Here is a 13,244-nt window from a genome sequence, read left to right as displayed (position 1 = left end):
GAACCTGAGGATGGGAGGGATTGGCCAGAGGGTGCAGAGCAGCTCCCCGGTCTTGGGGCTGGGTCTGCCGGCTGCGTGCCCCCAGGTGTCCAGATGGGTGAAGGCCTGTGTGCCTCCCCTCTACCCTGTCCCTACAGCACTCGCTCCCTCCCTGCCCCGTCCCCAGCCCTTCCTCTGGGCTCTGATCCTCCAGAGCTCATGGTTTTCCAGGGAGGAGACCCCATAGGGCCACTGGGACGGGGTGGGGGCAAGGGGTATGGCCCAGCTCCCGGGGTGCAGGAAACCCCTCCTGGTGAGTGGGGACGACGGGGTGAGCAGTCTCCCACCCTGTCACCCTGTCGGGGTGCAGATCCCACGGAGCAGACGCTTAGAGAGATTCACCCGGATGCTTGCTGGGCAGCAAAGGGTCGTGCGTCCGGGTCCTGGTCCGGGTCTGCGTCTTCGTGGGGGCTGCGGAGCCAGGATTGAACTCCATTCTGAGATTCCAGCCTCCCCCTCCCACTGGTGGCCCGGAGCACGCTTTGGGCAGGGCCAGCTGTGGACCGGATTGCTTGATGAGGAATGACAAGCACTAAGGGCAGCTCGCAGCCCTGGGCACAAACACGATGTGTCAGAATCTAGACGATTCCAGAGAAGATGACAATTACACAGCCACACTCCCGTCCTGGAAGGAAGGTTCTGGGGACTCCTGTGGTCCTCAGCCTCCGCTTCCTGATGTGACCCGGCGGGCGCCCTGGAACCCTGGGTGGGAGCCCGAGGGCGGGAGGTGAACCCTCCGGGTTGCTTCTTCTCTGCTCCCGCAGACCTCGGCTCTGACTTTCCTCCTTCCACGCCCTCCCAGATCAGCCTCCCTCCAGAAGCACAGTCAGAGCCAGCTGCCCAGATAGGTGGGTGAGGGACCGTGGCCTCTGCCCTCCAGCACAGCCTCCGCATGGGGCCGGGACTGGGGGCCAAGGGTGATGCGCTCAGGGACCCCCCGCATCGGGGCCCCGGGCGCGGGTCGAACCTGTGCTCAGCAGGGAGGGGAGGGGCTTACTCCATTTATCTGAGGGTTGGAGAAAACAGGGTTGGTGTCAGCTTAAAGATGCTGCAGGTCGAGGATGGTGATTTCAGGAGGAGCGAGGGTGGGAGTGTGGCTCCCAGAACTTCTCGCAAACAGTATTCATGGAGAGGCAGACCCCCGCTCCTCTGTGTTGAGCACCCCTTCCTGCCTGAGCCCCTGCCTTGGATAGGAGCGTAGAAGGCGGTGCGACTAAAGTGGAAAGCCAGACTGTCTGACTTCAGACCGCGACTGCACTGTTAGTTACACACAAGCTGTGTGATCTTGCATAACTTACCTAACCTCTCTGTGCCTTCGTTTCCTGCTCTGTAGCATGGGGATAATAATAGCACCCGCCTTCCAGGGTTGGCATGACGACTGAGTGAGGCGATAGGTGTAAAACAGAACGAGTTACTAGCTCTTAGCAGGGGATGGTTCCTTAGGACGCCCCACCCCCCACCCCGCGCCCCGTGTCTGCTGGGAGGAAGACGATCCGTGGAGCTCTGGGGGTGCCCGGGAGGCCTTGGGAGGAGGGCTGGTCCCTGGGGAGCCTCCCTGGTGGCCAGGGTGGGTGTTCTCCCTCCAGTGCCCCCCCTCTGCCGCGGCCAGTGTGTGCACCCCGTGAGTAGCCCAGTCAGGTCACTGTGCTTCAGGGCACTTTCCGGGCTCCCGTGCCTGCAGGGTGCCCCTCCGGCCTCAGTTTTGACTGCTCCCTGCCTCCCCAACTGTGGGGCGCATCCTGAGACCTCGGGCCTTCCCCCCGCTACAACTCTCTGTACCTCCCACCCCCTGTCTGCCAAACCCTAACCCTCTCATTACCTAAATCTCTCTCTCTCTGATTCCTCCCCCAGTCCCTCTCCCTTCCTGCAGTCCCAGCACCCATGTTTAAGCCCAGTGGTATATTTACCCCAAAGTGCTGCCATTACTTTGTCACTTGTGTGCCTTCCTCGTGAGGCTCTAAGACCATTGAGGACAGAGAGCATTCTGTCCGTCTCTGGCCCTTGAGTCATTGCACCAAGAAACCCTTCCTGAGCTCCCATCGGGGGCTGTGCTTGCCAGGCAATAGGGAAACAGCAGGGAAAGGGGCTCCCTCCCCTCGTGGGGCAGACTGTCTGGCAAGAAAAGAGATGCTAATTAAGCAGTCATGAGAAGTGTAATTACAAATGCGTGTGTGCAAAGGGCTGGAAGGATCTAGCAGGGTCTGTGGGTCCAAGTAGCCACTCAGCAGATATTTGCATGGGAAATGGACGAGCAAGGGGTCCACCGAATGAACGGCTCTGGGTGGAGGCCTTGAGCTCTGTGGTCCGCCCAGCTCTGATTCGGAATCTTGCTTTCTGTGATCCTCGGGTTTTCTTCTTGCAAAAATGAGGCCCGTGTTACCCAGCTGGCGGGGTTGCTGGGATGAAGACCTGGGAGTGAATGCATGCAAGGCCCCTGGTGGGGTGTCCGAGTGAGGGCTGTCCTCTGATTCCGCCCCTCCCCCCGGGGGGTGGAGGGGGGTGTTAACAGCTGCCTCCTGGGGCGGTGGTTGGGGGGAGGGAGGCCGGCAGGGTGCAGTTCTCCAGTCGCCCACCAGGAGGCGCAGGGCTCTGTGAGCATTGGGGAAATGCACCCCCCCCCCCCACCCGGGACAGCCTGTCCCTAAACCAGAGTTGGTACAGGCGGGGGACAGGCACCCTGGGGTCCCCAACCAGTCTGTCCAAGGACCTGTGTCCTCACCGAGTGGTAAGGGCAACAACAGGGATGAGCCCCTACCCTCCCCTCCTGTCTCCCCCAGCCCAGACAGCTCCCTTTCAGTGGTTGTGATGGGGCCACGTGTGGGACCCCTTGCCTCTAGACGCCGACAGGACACCCTAGAAGACACTTGTGTCCACCATGCCCCCCTCCCCTCCTGGTTCCGTGATCCTTAAGGCCCAGTCTAATGTCACAGTTAATTTGCCATTAGATTTGTTTGAAATTTTCACGGACCACAATATTAAGCAAGACAAAGATGCCTCGCGATCGCTGTTATCTTTGGACACAGGAGTAGCCAGAACATGAAATAAGGAACACGTGAAGCTTTGCATTTCAGCCCTCGTTTCCACGATTCAACGGGAGATGCCTATGGCGGTGGGTCATTGAAGCCCCTGAAGGAGACTCCCCTCTGGACACGCCTTGAGCGGCAGCCTGGAGAGAGGGTTGGGGAGACCGTTGTCTGCTGTGGGGATTGAGAGGTGGCCCTCCCTTACCGCCCACAGCAGGCTCCTGCAGGCCAGGGACACCTTGGGGCGGAAGTTCCCCACCCCAGGCGGTCCCTCGCACCTACACTTTGACCTTGGTGGAAATCCGTGCTCCCTGTTTCTGGGGTTCTCTGGGTCATTCCTGCCACTCCGTCTTTTCCTTCAGAGTGGGCATCTCGGCCCTTCCTTCCACCAGATGTCAGGGTCCGGGAGGAGGGGGCTCCTGTCCTCGGCTGGGACTCCTCCCCTGCTCTCCTCCCGAGACTACAAGGAAGACCTGTGCCCCTGGCAGCAGAGGGTGGGGGCCCCGAACCCCAGGACACGGCTGGGGGGCCCGTGAGCCCGACTCAGCTGGCAGAGGAATTTGGTCTTCCTTATTAGCATCTTTAGCTTTGAATCATTTGCCACCTCTCCCCAAGGCCGAGGTTGCTCGCCCCCCCCCCCCTCTGCCCCCACGCTGTAGTTTCTGACCAACTGGCTCCTGTACCTTGTTTGTTTGCATGGCCGCTTGGCTTTGGAGTTGGTGGCCTCTCTCCAGAACCCCTGGGGTTTTCTTTTTCTTTTAATTTTTTTTAAAGTTTACTTATTTATTTTGAGAGCGAAAGAAGAGAGAGACAGAGAATGTTAGCAGGGCAGGGGCAGAGAGAGAGGGAGAGAGAGAATCCCAAGCAGGCTCCGTGTTGTCAGCGTAGATCCTGACATGGGGCTCGAACTCACGAACCGGGAGATCATGACCTGAGCCGGAACCAAGAGTCAGACACTTAAGCGACTGAGCCTCCCCCAAGCGACCCCAGGACCCCTGGGTTTTCTGCACAGCTCTTGCCTTGATCATCAGACGGCCCCCAACGCAGCAGCTCCAGGCTCCGTGGTGAGAGTTAAAGTCTGCAGGGTGAGGCTCTGTGGCTCCCACAAAGGACACAAACGAGCAGGTTCCACAGGAGCGGATCCCGGGCTGGAAACAGGCCCAGCAAAAGCAGTGGTAAAACCACTTCCCCCTGGCGGGCAAGCTTGGGCAGGAAAAGTGTGAGACGGGTCCCAGGAATGTCTGCACTGCCCTCTCCTGGGCGAGGGCCAGCCCCGAGCACACATCCTGGACCATCTTTTCAGACGCTTTTTGTTCGTAGAATAAATATTGTGAAATGAGACACACAAGGTAACCTGTCGCCCTGACCCTCAACCACAGAATTCCTTTCTCTGGAAGCAAACGATGTTATCGGCTTCCAGAAGTATTCCGTACGTAAATAACCAAATGTGTGCGTATTTTCTCTCTCTCTCTCTCTTGTTTTTTTTTTTTTCCTATGCAAATGGTAGCATACTCTTAAGTACCATTTTGCAGCTCATGTTTTTCTTCCCCACTTAATAATATGACCCGGCACAACATCTGTAGCCGCACGTTAGAACTTTCTCCCCGTGTCCTCTGCTCTCGATGCACACCCCACAGATGCCCCTCTGCCCCAAGCTTTGTGTAGCTCTTCCCCTGCTGGAGGACAGTGGAGTTGTGTTTTTGCTGCTACAAACCTGTGTGCTGGCAGACAAGAGGGTTTAGACACACGCGATCCATCCGTAGGGGGTGGTCTTTGACGAACAAGTCGCCGGGTCAGAGGCTCACGCTGTGTGTGGTTTTGGTGGATGCTGTTACTGTACTGCCTTCCAGAGAGTTCCGGCCGATTCCAGCCCCTCTGCGGGCGTGGGTGTCCTTTGCCCCTCATTCGAAAAACACGTGCCTCCCAGGATTGCCACGCACGCTCTGTCGAGCGGGCGCTGAACGGAGGCCTCTGTAATGCTGTGTCCCAGGCGCAAAGCCTTCCCGTCCAGGCAAGTCACTTCCTGCCTTGTCCTGTGCCCTGCAGATAAACTGCGTGACGTTTCCTCATCCGGACACGATGCCAGAGCAGCAACTGCTGAAACCTACAGAGTGGAGCTATTGTGACTACTTCTGGGTAAGTGGTGCCTCGGTTTCCCCTGCTCTGTGACCGTCCCTCTCCCCCACCCTCCAACCCCCCACCAAAGGGTCAGGAGTGGACAGCCGGAAGGGGCATGAGGGGCCTCGAGCTCGAAGAAGAAGGGTTCTCTCTTTAGGTCTCAACAGGAGATTTAGCATCCGAGGCAGGAATTTAAGCCCCTCTTGGAAGTCCAGATGATTCCGTAAATCTCAGAGAATCCACAGGATTTTCCTTCAGGGCCACATGGAAGGAAACAAACCCCTGGACAGAATGCAGATAAGCCCGAGGGTCACTCCTTTGCTGCTCCGTAAGGGCAGGGGACTGGAAGCACCTTCAGTGGAGGGATCTGCTCTCACGACTTGGTGGGGCATGCTTGAAGGGGACACCTTGGACAAACGCTTTACCTCTTTGGGCCTCCCTGCTTCCATCAGTGATGAGGTTGGGGGCAGGGATCGGTAGAGAGTTCACCTTCAGTAACTGTGGTTCTGGAACTTGCTGCATCCTCTTTACTGAGTGCAGAGTTTCAGTTTTGCAAGATTAAAAAAAAAAAAGGTTCTGGAGAAGGACACTGATGATGGTTGCATATGACCAGGGACTTACTACCACCGGGTGGCACCCATAACAGTGGGTAAGGTGGTGAATTTTATGCTAAGTGTGTTTTCCCACAATTAAATAAATACCTTTTGACAAATGCACATCCCACCTGCTCAGAAACTCTGGGAATAGCTGTTGCCATTTGCATCTGAAAATCAGCAATGACTTTCACACCGAGAGGGCCTCATTCTGGATTCACATAGTGGTGATGGGTGCACGACCTTGGGAACATATTAAAAAACCACGGAATCGTACACTTTGGGGGGAAAAAAAAGGTGCAGAGACCCCGAGGAACAATAAATAAACAGAATACCGTGCAGAATGGATTACTGCCCTTTTTTCAGATTTGCTGATAACCAAGAACTAGACGAAAGCACTTCTGTTCTGTTAATAAGTCACTTGCACTCTCGAAGACACCCAGTGAGTCGTCTTGGCCCAGCTGTGTTTCTTCCAGATGCTGGGGGTGCGTGCAGGGGCAGCAGACATCGTGGGGAGGGCTCCGTGGGGCATCAGAGGCCGGGGGGGGTGCTCAGAGGTGACTCACGGTGAGCAGGGGACAGAGTGTTCGAGACTCCTTAGGCGCTGGGAGCCCGGCGGTTTTTATTCCAACTGCTTTCGGAAGACGTTGGGGGGCTGCATGGTCTGGTTTAGAAGCATCGCTCGGGAAGGACTGTGAGTGGGCAAGGGCAGGGCTCAGCGGCAGGTGCGGGAGCCCCGGGGGCATGAGGACAAGTGGCTGAGTTTATGGACGCCAGCCCTAAAGAGGGACGCGGGAAGCAGAGTATTCAGGGGAGACCCTAGGAGCCGGAGGTCAGCCTGCGTGGGGTACCATGTGGGGGCCTCAGGGAGCCCTGGGGAGCCAGAGGGGAGTGTGTGGACCTGCCCCTGGCCAGCATCGAAGAGCAAAAGTTGTGTGTTCTCATCCTCCTTCAGGCTCTGCTGGGACTCTGTTCCTTACTCTAGGGCTTTCTTTCTCCAACCATCATCTCTCCCTCTAACGGAAATCTCCCTGCTGTGAATGGGCCGCTAAAGCCCCCCTCTCCTGGCCGGTTTTCCCGAGTGTGGACGGATCGCTCGGCACACCCACCTTATGTGGGAGGCACACGGAGGCCTGGTATTTGGGGGGGATTTTTCTTTTCCTTTTTCTTTAATCATTAAGTTTATTTATTTACTTTGAGAGAAAGCGTGCATACATGTGTGAGCGGGGGAGGGGCAGAGAGCGAGAGGCAGAGAGAGAATCCCAAGCAGGCTCTGTGCTCCAGCCCACGAACCCCGAGATCGTGACCCGAGCCGAAATCAAGAGTCAGATGCTCAGCTGACTCAGCCACCCAGGCGCCCCTCTTTTGCTTCTTTATCAGGGTGTAGCATTCATACCGCGAAGTGCTCGAATCTTAAACATACCTGGAGAAGGGGCGCCTGGGGGGTTAAGCGTCTGACTTCGGCTCAGGTCATGATCTCACAGTTTGTGGGTTCGAGCCCCCGTGTCAGGCTCTGTGCTGACAGCTCGGAGCCTGGAGCCTGCTTCGGATTCTGTGTCTCCCTCTCTTTGCCCCACCCCCCACCCGCTCCTACTCTCTCTTTGAAAAATAAATAAACATTAAAAAAAGCAAACAAACCTGACATACCTGGAGGAGCTTTTAAATGGTCAGAGCCACCCTGCTGTGATGTGGTGCGTTTTGTGTGGTAGTGATCTCCCTGTCACAAGAGGTATTAGCGATGTGGCCCAGAACGCTTCAGTTGAGGATGGGAGAATCCCGCATTGGGAGAGAGTTCTAGGGGAGGGGGTGTCCGTAAGCTTTTCGAGTTCTTGACGATGGGAGGTGGGGTCTCTCCAGGCATCACCCACCTGTTTCTGAAATGCCCTTCCCCTAAAACGTCTGCTCTGGACTGGGTGTTGTATGGAAACCAATTTGACAATAAATTTCATATTAAAAAGAAAAAACAAAATAAACATTTAAAAAAGAAAAAAAAAGTCTGCTCTGGAAGGGATCTTAGAGATGCAACCCAGTCCTATTGCAACGTTAAGGGTGTGGGTTGCAGGGGACAGAGCCCAGGATTGGAAAGGCCTGGCCGTGTCACCTGGTGGCTGAGCTGAGACAAGGACCAGGTCTTTAGGAACTTGGGACACGGTCCTCAGCGATGCACCTGTCTGATATCAAAGGATGTGTTTTTCGCTCCCTCCATGAAGTACCAAAGCACTGAAGTCTGGATTCCTGGTGGGGAAAGGCTGTTAACAGCGGAGGACACAGGTTTAGGCAGGGCCCAAGAAGTTTCTTGGGCTAAGGTCTGCTTGCCACGCACACCCGGTCCCTTCCGGGGCTCCCTTCCCTGCACCCGGGACACCCTTGTCACCTAAGCTCTCTCGTGCTTCTGTATCCTTTTTAGGCTGATAAGAAGGACCCCCAAGGCAACGGCACCATGGCTGGGTTTGAACTGCTCCTTCAGAAACAACTAAAGGGCAAACAGATGCAGAAGGAAATGTCAGAATTCATCCGGGAGAGGTGAGACCCGGGCCCCTCCCAGCTCCCGGGACCAGTCCCAGCGCCACCTCGGCCCCTGAGCCCCAGGTCGGTGGCTGGCAGCTGGGATGCGTCCTGCCCGCCCAGCACCAAGGGGAGCCAGAGGCCCCCGCTGCGGCTCTTGGGACACCTATAGCTTGCATGGCTTTGGCCCATGTGGGGTTTTTCAGGTTTGGACTGTGAACATCTTTCGTTTTTGTTTTTGAGTTGGTAGATTTTACGTTACAAGCTGGCTCTCTGGCTTGTCTGGAGAAGGCAGAAAGGCCTGGTCTGCTGGAATCTTCCTTCCCCACGGCGTCTGCACATAGACCGCTGGGCCCCTGTACTGACCTGCGTGGCCCTCATTTGACGCTCTGTCCCTATCATAACGAGAAAGGAGAATGTTCCCTTGTTATTTCATCCTCAAACCAAAGCTGTGTCCCAGACCTGGGCAGATAGAACCCGTTCCCCCATCCCTTTCGGGGGGGGCGGGGGCTCAGTCCGACGAAAGAGTCAGGTGGGGTCGTTATGACAGGTGTAGGGATTATAATAGTGGTTTTGCTGAAGGATGGTTTGTGTGAACAGAAACGAGGAAACGATAAATTCAGCCAGGACAGATTATAAGAAGTTCCTTCTCCACCTCCTGCCTTTTCAGTTCCTCCAAGGTCTGAGCACCCACTCACATGCACACGAGTTTCCATCTGGACTTTCCAGGGCACGCTGGAAATACTTACAATAAATAGCAATGCATTTTTAAAAATCTTTCTTAATTGTAGTAATCATTTAATAATCATTCTTAGGCATTTTAAAACACCTCTTTTCCTTCCGAGGTATGCTTTCGATTTGTTTCATCAAATCTTTGGGGTTTTTTTGTTTTTGTTTTTATTTTATTTTTTTATTTTTTGAGACCTAGACAGAGCATGAGCAGGGGAGGGGCAGAGAGAGAGAGGGAGACACAGAATCCGAAGCAGGCTCCAGGCTCCGAGCTGTCAACACAGAGCCTGACGCGGGGCTTGAACTCAACAGACTGTAAGATCATGACCTGAGCTGAAGTCGGATGCTTAACCGACTGAGCCACCCAGGCGCCCCTCAAATCTTTGTTTTATGACCCATGAAGCTGGTAGGGAATGAGCAGAGCTCATAGCTCAGATGCGAAGAAACAATGGTATCAAATACAGGAAAAGGCCAGGCACCTGGTGACTCAGGTGGCAAAGCACCTGACTTTGGCTCAGGTCACGATCTCATGGTCTGTGAGTTCGAGCCCCATGTCGGGCTCTGGGCTGACAGCTCGGAGCCCGGAGCCTGCTTCGGATTCTGTGTCTCCCTCTCTCTCTCTCTGCCCCTCCCCCACTCATGCTCTGTCTCTCTCTGTCTCTCAAAAAATGAATAAACGTTAAAAAGAAAATTAAAAAAAAACACCACCACCGTGTTGACAGATAAGCGGGATCTGCCCTTTGAGAACACTCTGGTCTTCCGCGAGGAGTGCAGACTTTTCTCGGCCCGCCGGGGTCTGCTAGGGAGACAAGCGAGAGTGGAGGTGCCCGGGTAGAGCGTGCTGGGCCGGGTGGTTTGCCGTGGCCGCGGCCTGGGGCGGATGGGCGGGTGGAGCCGGGGCCCCTGCCTGGTGTGTGCCATTGACCTCGAGGAATCTTTGGAGTCGTGAAGCTAGGAGTGTGCCGTGGTCAGATCTGCTTTCGAGAGAGATGTGTTGACCGCCGGCTGGGGGCTGCAGACCGGCCCCCCGCCCCGGGTCACCCTGGGGAGGGCAGAGCGAAGGCTAGGAAGTGACAGACCAGGAGACAGACTCCAGCCGGCCCCCGGAGGCGGCCGGAGGTGGAGGTGAGAGCAGAGCCGGGAGGGGAGGAACATGGCTGTGGGTCTCTCAGGCCAAAGCAGAAAAGGATTCTTGCTCAGAATGATGCCACGGGGCTCAGTCAGGCCCCCCGTTTCCACATCGCCACACCCTTGGGCCATCAGCTTTGAAGCCGCTGGGAACGAGTGCCCCAGCCCCTCAGAGCATCTCCGGGGCCTTCCTGTTTGCCCAGCGACGGGCCCGGGGCTTCTGAGTGGTGGCCCCTGTCCCCACAAGGCCCAGAGGACCACTCAGGCGGTGAACAGTGCCTTTGACGACACTTTAACGCCATGTGCCAGATAATACGGAACACCCCCCAGAGAGTTGCCTTGAAAGTGTGTCAAGGGCCCGCCCTGCTGAAAGCAGAAACCAAGGCAACTTCCCTCTCTAGGGAACTGGAATCAGCCACATGCTCTGGGCACTGCCTGGTTTCCATGGAAATCCCTGTGCCCTGCAGCTTGACAGTTAGAGGCACTGGGGGCTGGACGGGAGGTGAGGACCACCGGGCATGCCTGTGGGCATCACAAGTTACATTCACCCATCTGAAGGCCTCCCGAGTGCCCAGCCCCGGGTTGGGAGCTGTGTGAACGACAGCCCAGCAGACAGCTGGGAACATCCCATTTCACAGAAGAAGAGACAGAGGTTCAGAGAAGTTCGTTCCTTCAGCAGATAGTTGGGGAACCCCTGCCGTGTGTCAGCGGAGGGACAAGAGCCCCGAACTGTCAGAGCGTCTGGTCTAGTGGGTTCCTTTACAGAGTTCACAAGCGGCCGGTCAGCGGGTCAGACCCGCAGTCTCGCACCGGGGGGCTGACGTGTTGGGTTTTCTCCGTTTTGCAGGATAAAGATTGAAGAGGAGTATGCGAAGAACTTAGCTAAGCTCTCTCAGAACTCCTTGGCTGCACAGGAGGAAGGGTGAGTGGGGAGGGACAGGGGGCAGGACGTCGGGGGTGGATTCCTCTTTGCATCGCTGATCGCTGCCGTGGCCTCCCCTAAATGGGGAAGTCTGCCAGGCCTGGCTCAGGCCGGGCACCCGCGACCCCCGGTGTGCACATCCATACTTAGGATGGGCCCTTCCACACTCCCCCGTGACCGAGGGCCTCCCACCAGATGCTGGAGTATATCAGCACCCCCTTGCCCCCGAATCGAATCCCCTGTCTCTGAGGACAGGCTGAGAAGAAACTGGGGGTGGGGGTGGGGAGACGATTCTGTACCCGGCCCCATTGGTTAGAGTTCTCTCTGGCCAGCTCTCCTTCCTCTCCAGTTTTGACAGTCCTGCCCTCCCTGGGTGGGGCCTGGGCTGGGGGAGGCTCACCCACACCCTCCAGGCCCCAGAAGCGTCCCTCCTGAAGGAAGAGAGTAGTCTACTCTGCGTGTCCCTTAACAAAGAGTTTCAGCCCGCGGGTGGGAACGTGAAATGGTGCAGCCGCCATGGAAAACTGGTAGCGCCTCAAAATACTGAACAGAATGGCCCCATGACCCGGCAGTTGCACTCATGGGTTTATACCCAATAGAACTGGAAACAGATCCTCAAGACGAATCTGTGTATATGTGCGTGTCCGTACATATGGACGGATCGTACGTGGACGGATTAGCACATCGGGTACCTCCCCGTTGCATATATGGATAAGTGATGGAATGTTATTTAGCCACAGGAAGGGATCAAGTCCTGATCTGTGTGCTGCCTCGCGGATGAACCTGAAAAACATTATCCTCAGTGGAAGAAGCTGGACAAAAAGGTTGCATGTTGTAGGATTCTGTTTATGTGAAATGTCCAGAATAGGGACATCCACAGAGACAGAAGAACGTGGCTGGTTGCCAGGGAGTCCCTGTTTAATGGGTACGGGTTTGGGTTTGTTTTTTTTTTTTTTTTTTTTTAAATTTTTTTAAATGTCTACTTTTGAGAGACAGAGCACGCGATTGGGGGAGGGGCAGGCAGCGAGGGTGACACAGAATTGGAAGCAGGCTCCAGGCTCTGAGCCATCAGCACAGAGCCCGACGCAGGGCTCGAACTCACGAACCGTGAGATCATGACCTGAGCCAAAGTCGGATGGTTAACCGACTGAGCCCCCCCAGACCCCTCAGGTACGGGGTTTCTTTTTGGGGTGTACATTCATTTGCTTGGACTGCTCTCCCAGAATACCAGAGACCTGGCGGCTTAAACAATAGAAATCTAATTTACTGTGGTTCTGGAGGCTGGGAAGTCCAAGATCAGGGTGCCAGCAGCTTTGGTGAGACCTCTCCTCTAGAGTTCTAAGTACAGCCTTTTCTGGGTGTTGAGGCTCTCTGGTGACTCTTCCTACAAGGACAGGAACCCAACTGGGCCAGGGCCCGACCCCTTATGACCTCCCATAACCTTAATTACTTCCTTAGAGGTCCCCATCTACAAATAACAGCCCCGCTGTGGGTAGGGAGCTTAGGGCCTCAACATATGAATTTGGGGGTGGGGGGGGTCCACAAACAGTGCATAACAGGGGGATACAGATGTTTTGGAACAAGGTGGAGGGTAGTGGTTGAACAATGTGGTCACCGTACGAAATGCCCCGCAGGACCGTTCTCTCTAAGACGGTTAATTTCACATGATGTGACTTTCGCCTCGGGAATAAAGAACACCAGGCTCGGGAGGTTAGAGGCAAAAGGTTCCCCCCGAGGTCTCTCCCGCCGGTGCGGTCTATGTCGGGGCCCTTTCTGCAAGGGGAGGTGAGCCCCAAGGAAGGGGGACGCTGTGTCGTGTGTGGTTGTGGTTGGCAGACGGCTGCAATGTTGAACAAGTCCAGATCTGCCTGCGTGGCTTGAGGCCTTCAGGGGATGGCTTGTGCCAACCAAAGGCGGCTTTGATTGCGGCCTCTGCGTGGGCTCGTGGTGCAGCCAAGAGGCCGCCTCTACAGGCCTGTCACTGGCCTGGTGGGCACAGGGTGGCCCTGGGGGGTCAGGGGCTCCTCTGCAGACAGAAATGAGCTTGCCCTGGTGGCCCCCTCCTGGCCCAGGCACTGGGCTCGAGACGGCATCGTCGGGGGGAGTGGGGAGTCGCCCCTCCGACCTGGCACGGAGGTTTTCCTGGACATCCCCGTGCCCTGCAAACCACAGTGCCGATCCGGAACC

General features: G+C 56.1%; 1 protein-coding gene across 8 annotated transcripts in view; it reads left to right on the top strand.

The window, feature by feature from the left end:
- GAS7 (growth arrest specific 7) overlaps nt 1–13,244 on the top strand; it is a 214,286-nt gene that overhangs the window by 177,413 nt on the left and 23,629 nt on the right. For all 8 annotated transcript variants that reach the window (XM_042966368.1, XM_042966365.1, XM_007085954.3 and 5 more), the window contains exons 6-8: nt 5,109–5,198; nt 8,181–8,296; nt 10,983–11,057. In XM_042966368.1, the coding sequence (XP_042822302.1) occupies nt 5,109–5,198; nt 8,181–8,296; nt 10,983–11,057 (281 nt within the window). The remainder of the gene's footprint in view (nt 1–5,108; nt 5,199–8,180; nt 8,297–10,982; nt 11,058–13,244) is intronic.

Source organism: Panthera tigris, chromosome E1 (genome assembly GCF_018350195.1).
Source record: "Panthera tigris isolate Pti1 chromosome E1, P.tigris_Pti1_mat1.1, whole genome shotgun sequence".
Taxonomy (NCBI): domain Eukaryota; kingdom Metazoa; phylum Chordata; class Mammalia; order Carnivora; family Felidae; genus Panthera; species Panthera tigris.
This window is presented reverse-complemented; position numbering and strand designations above follow the sequence as displayed.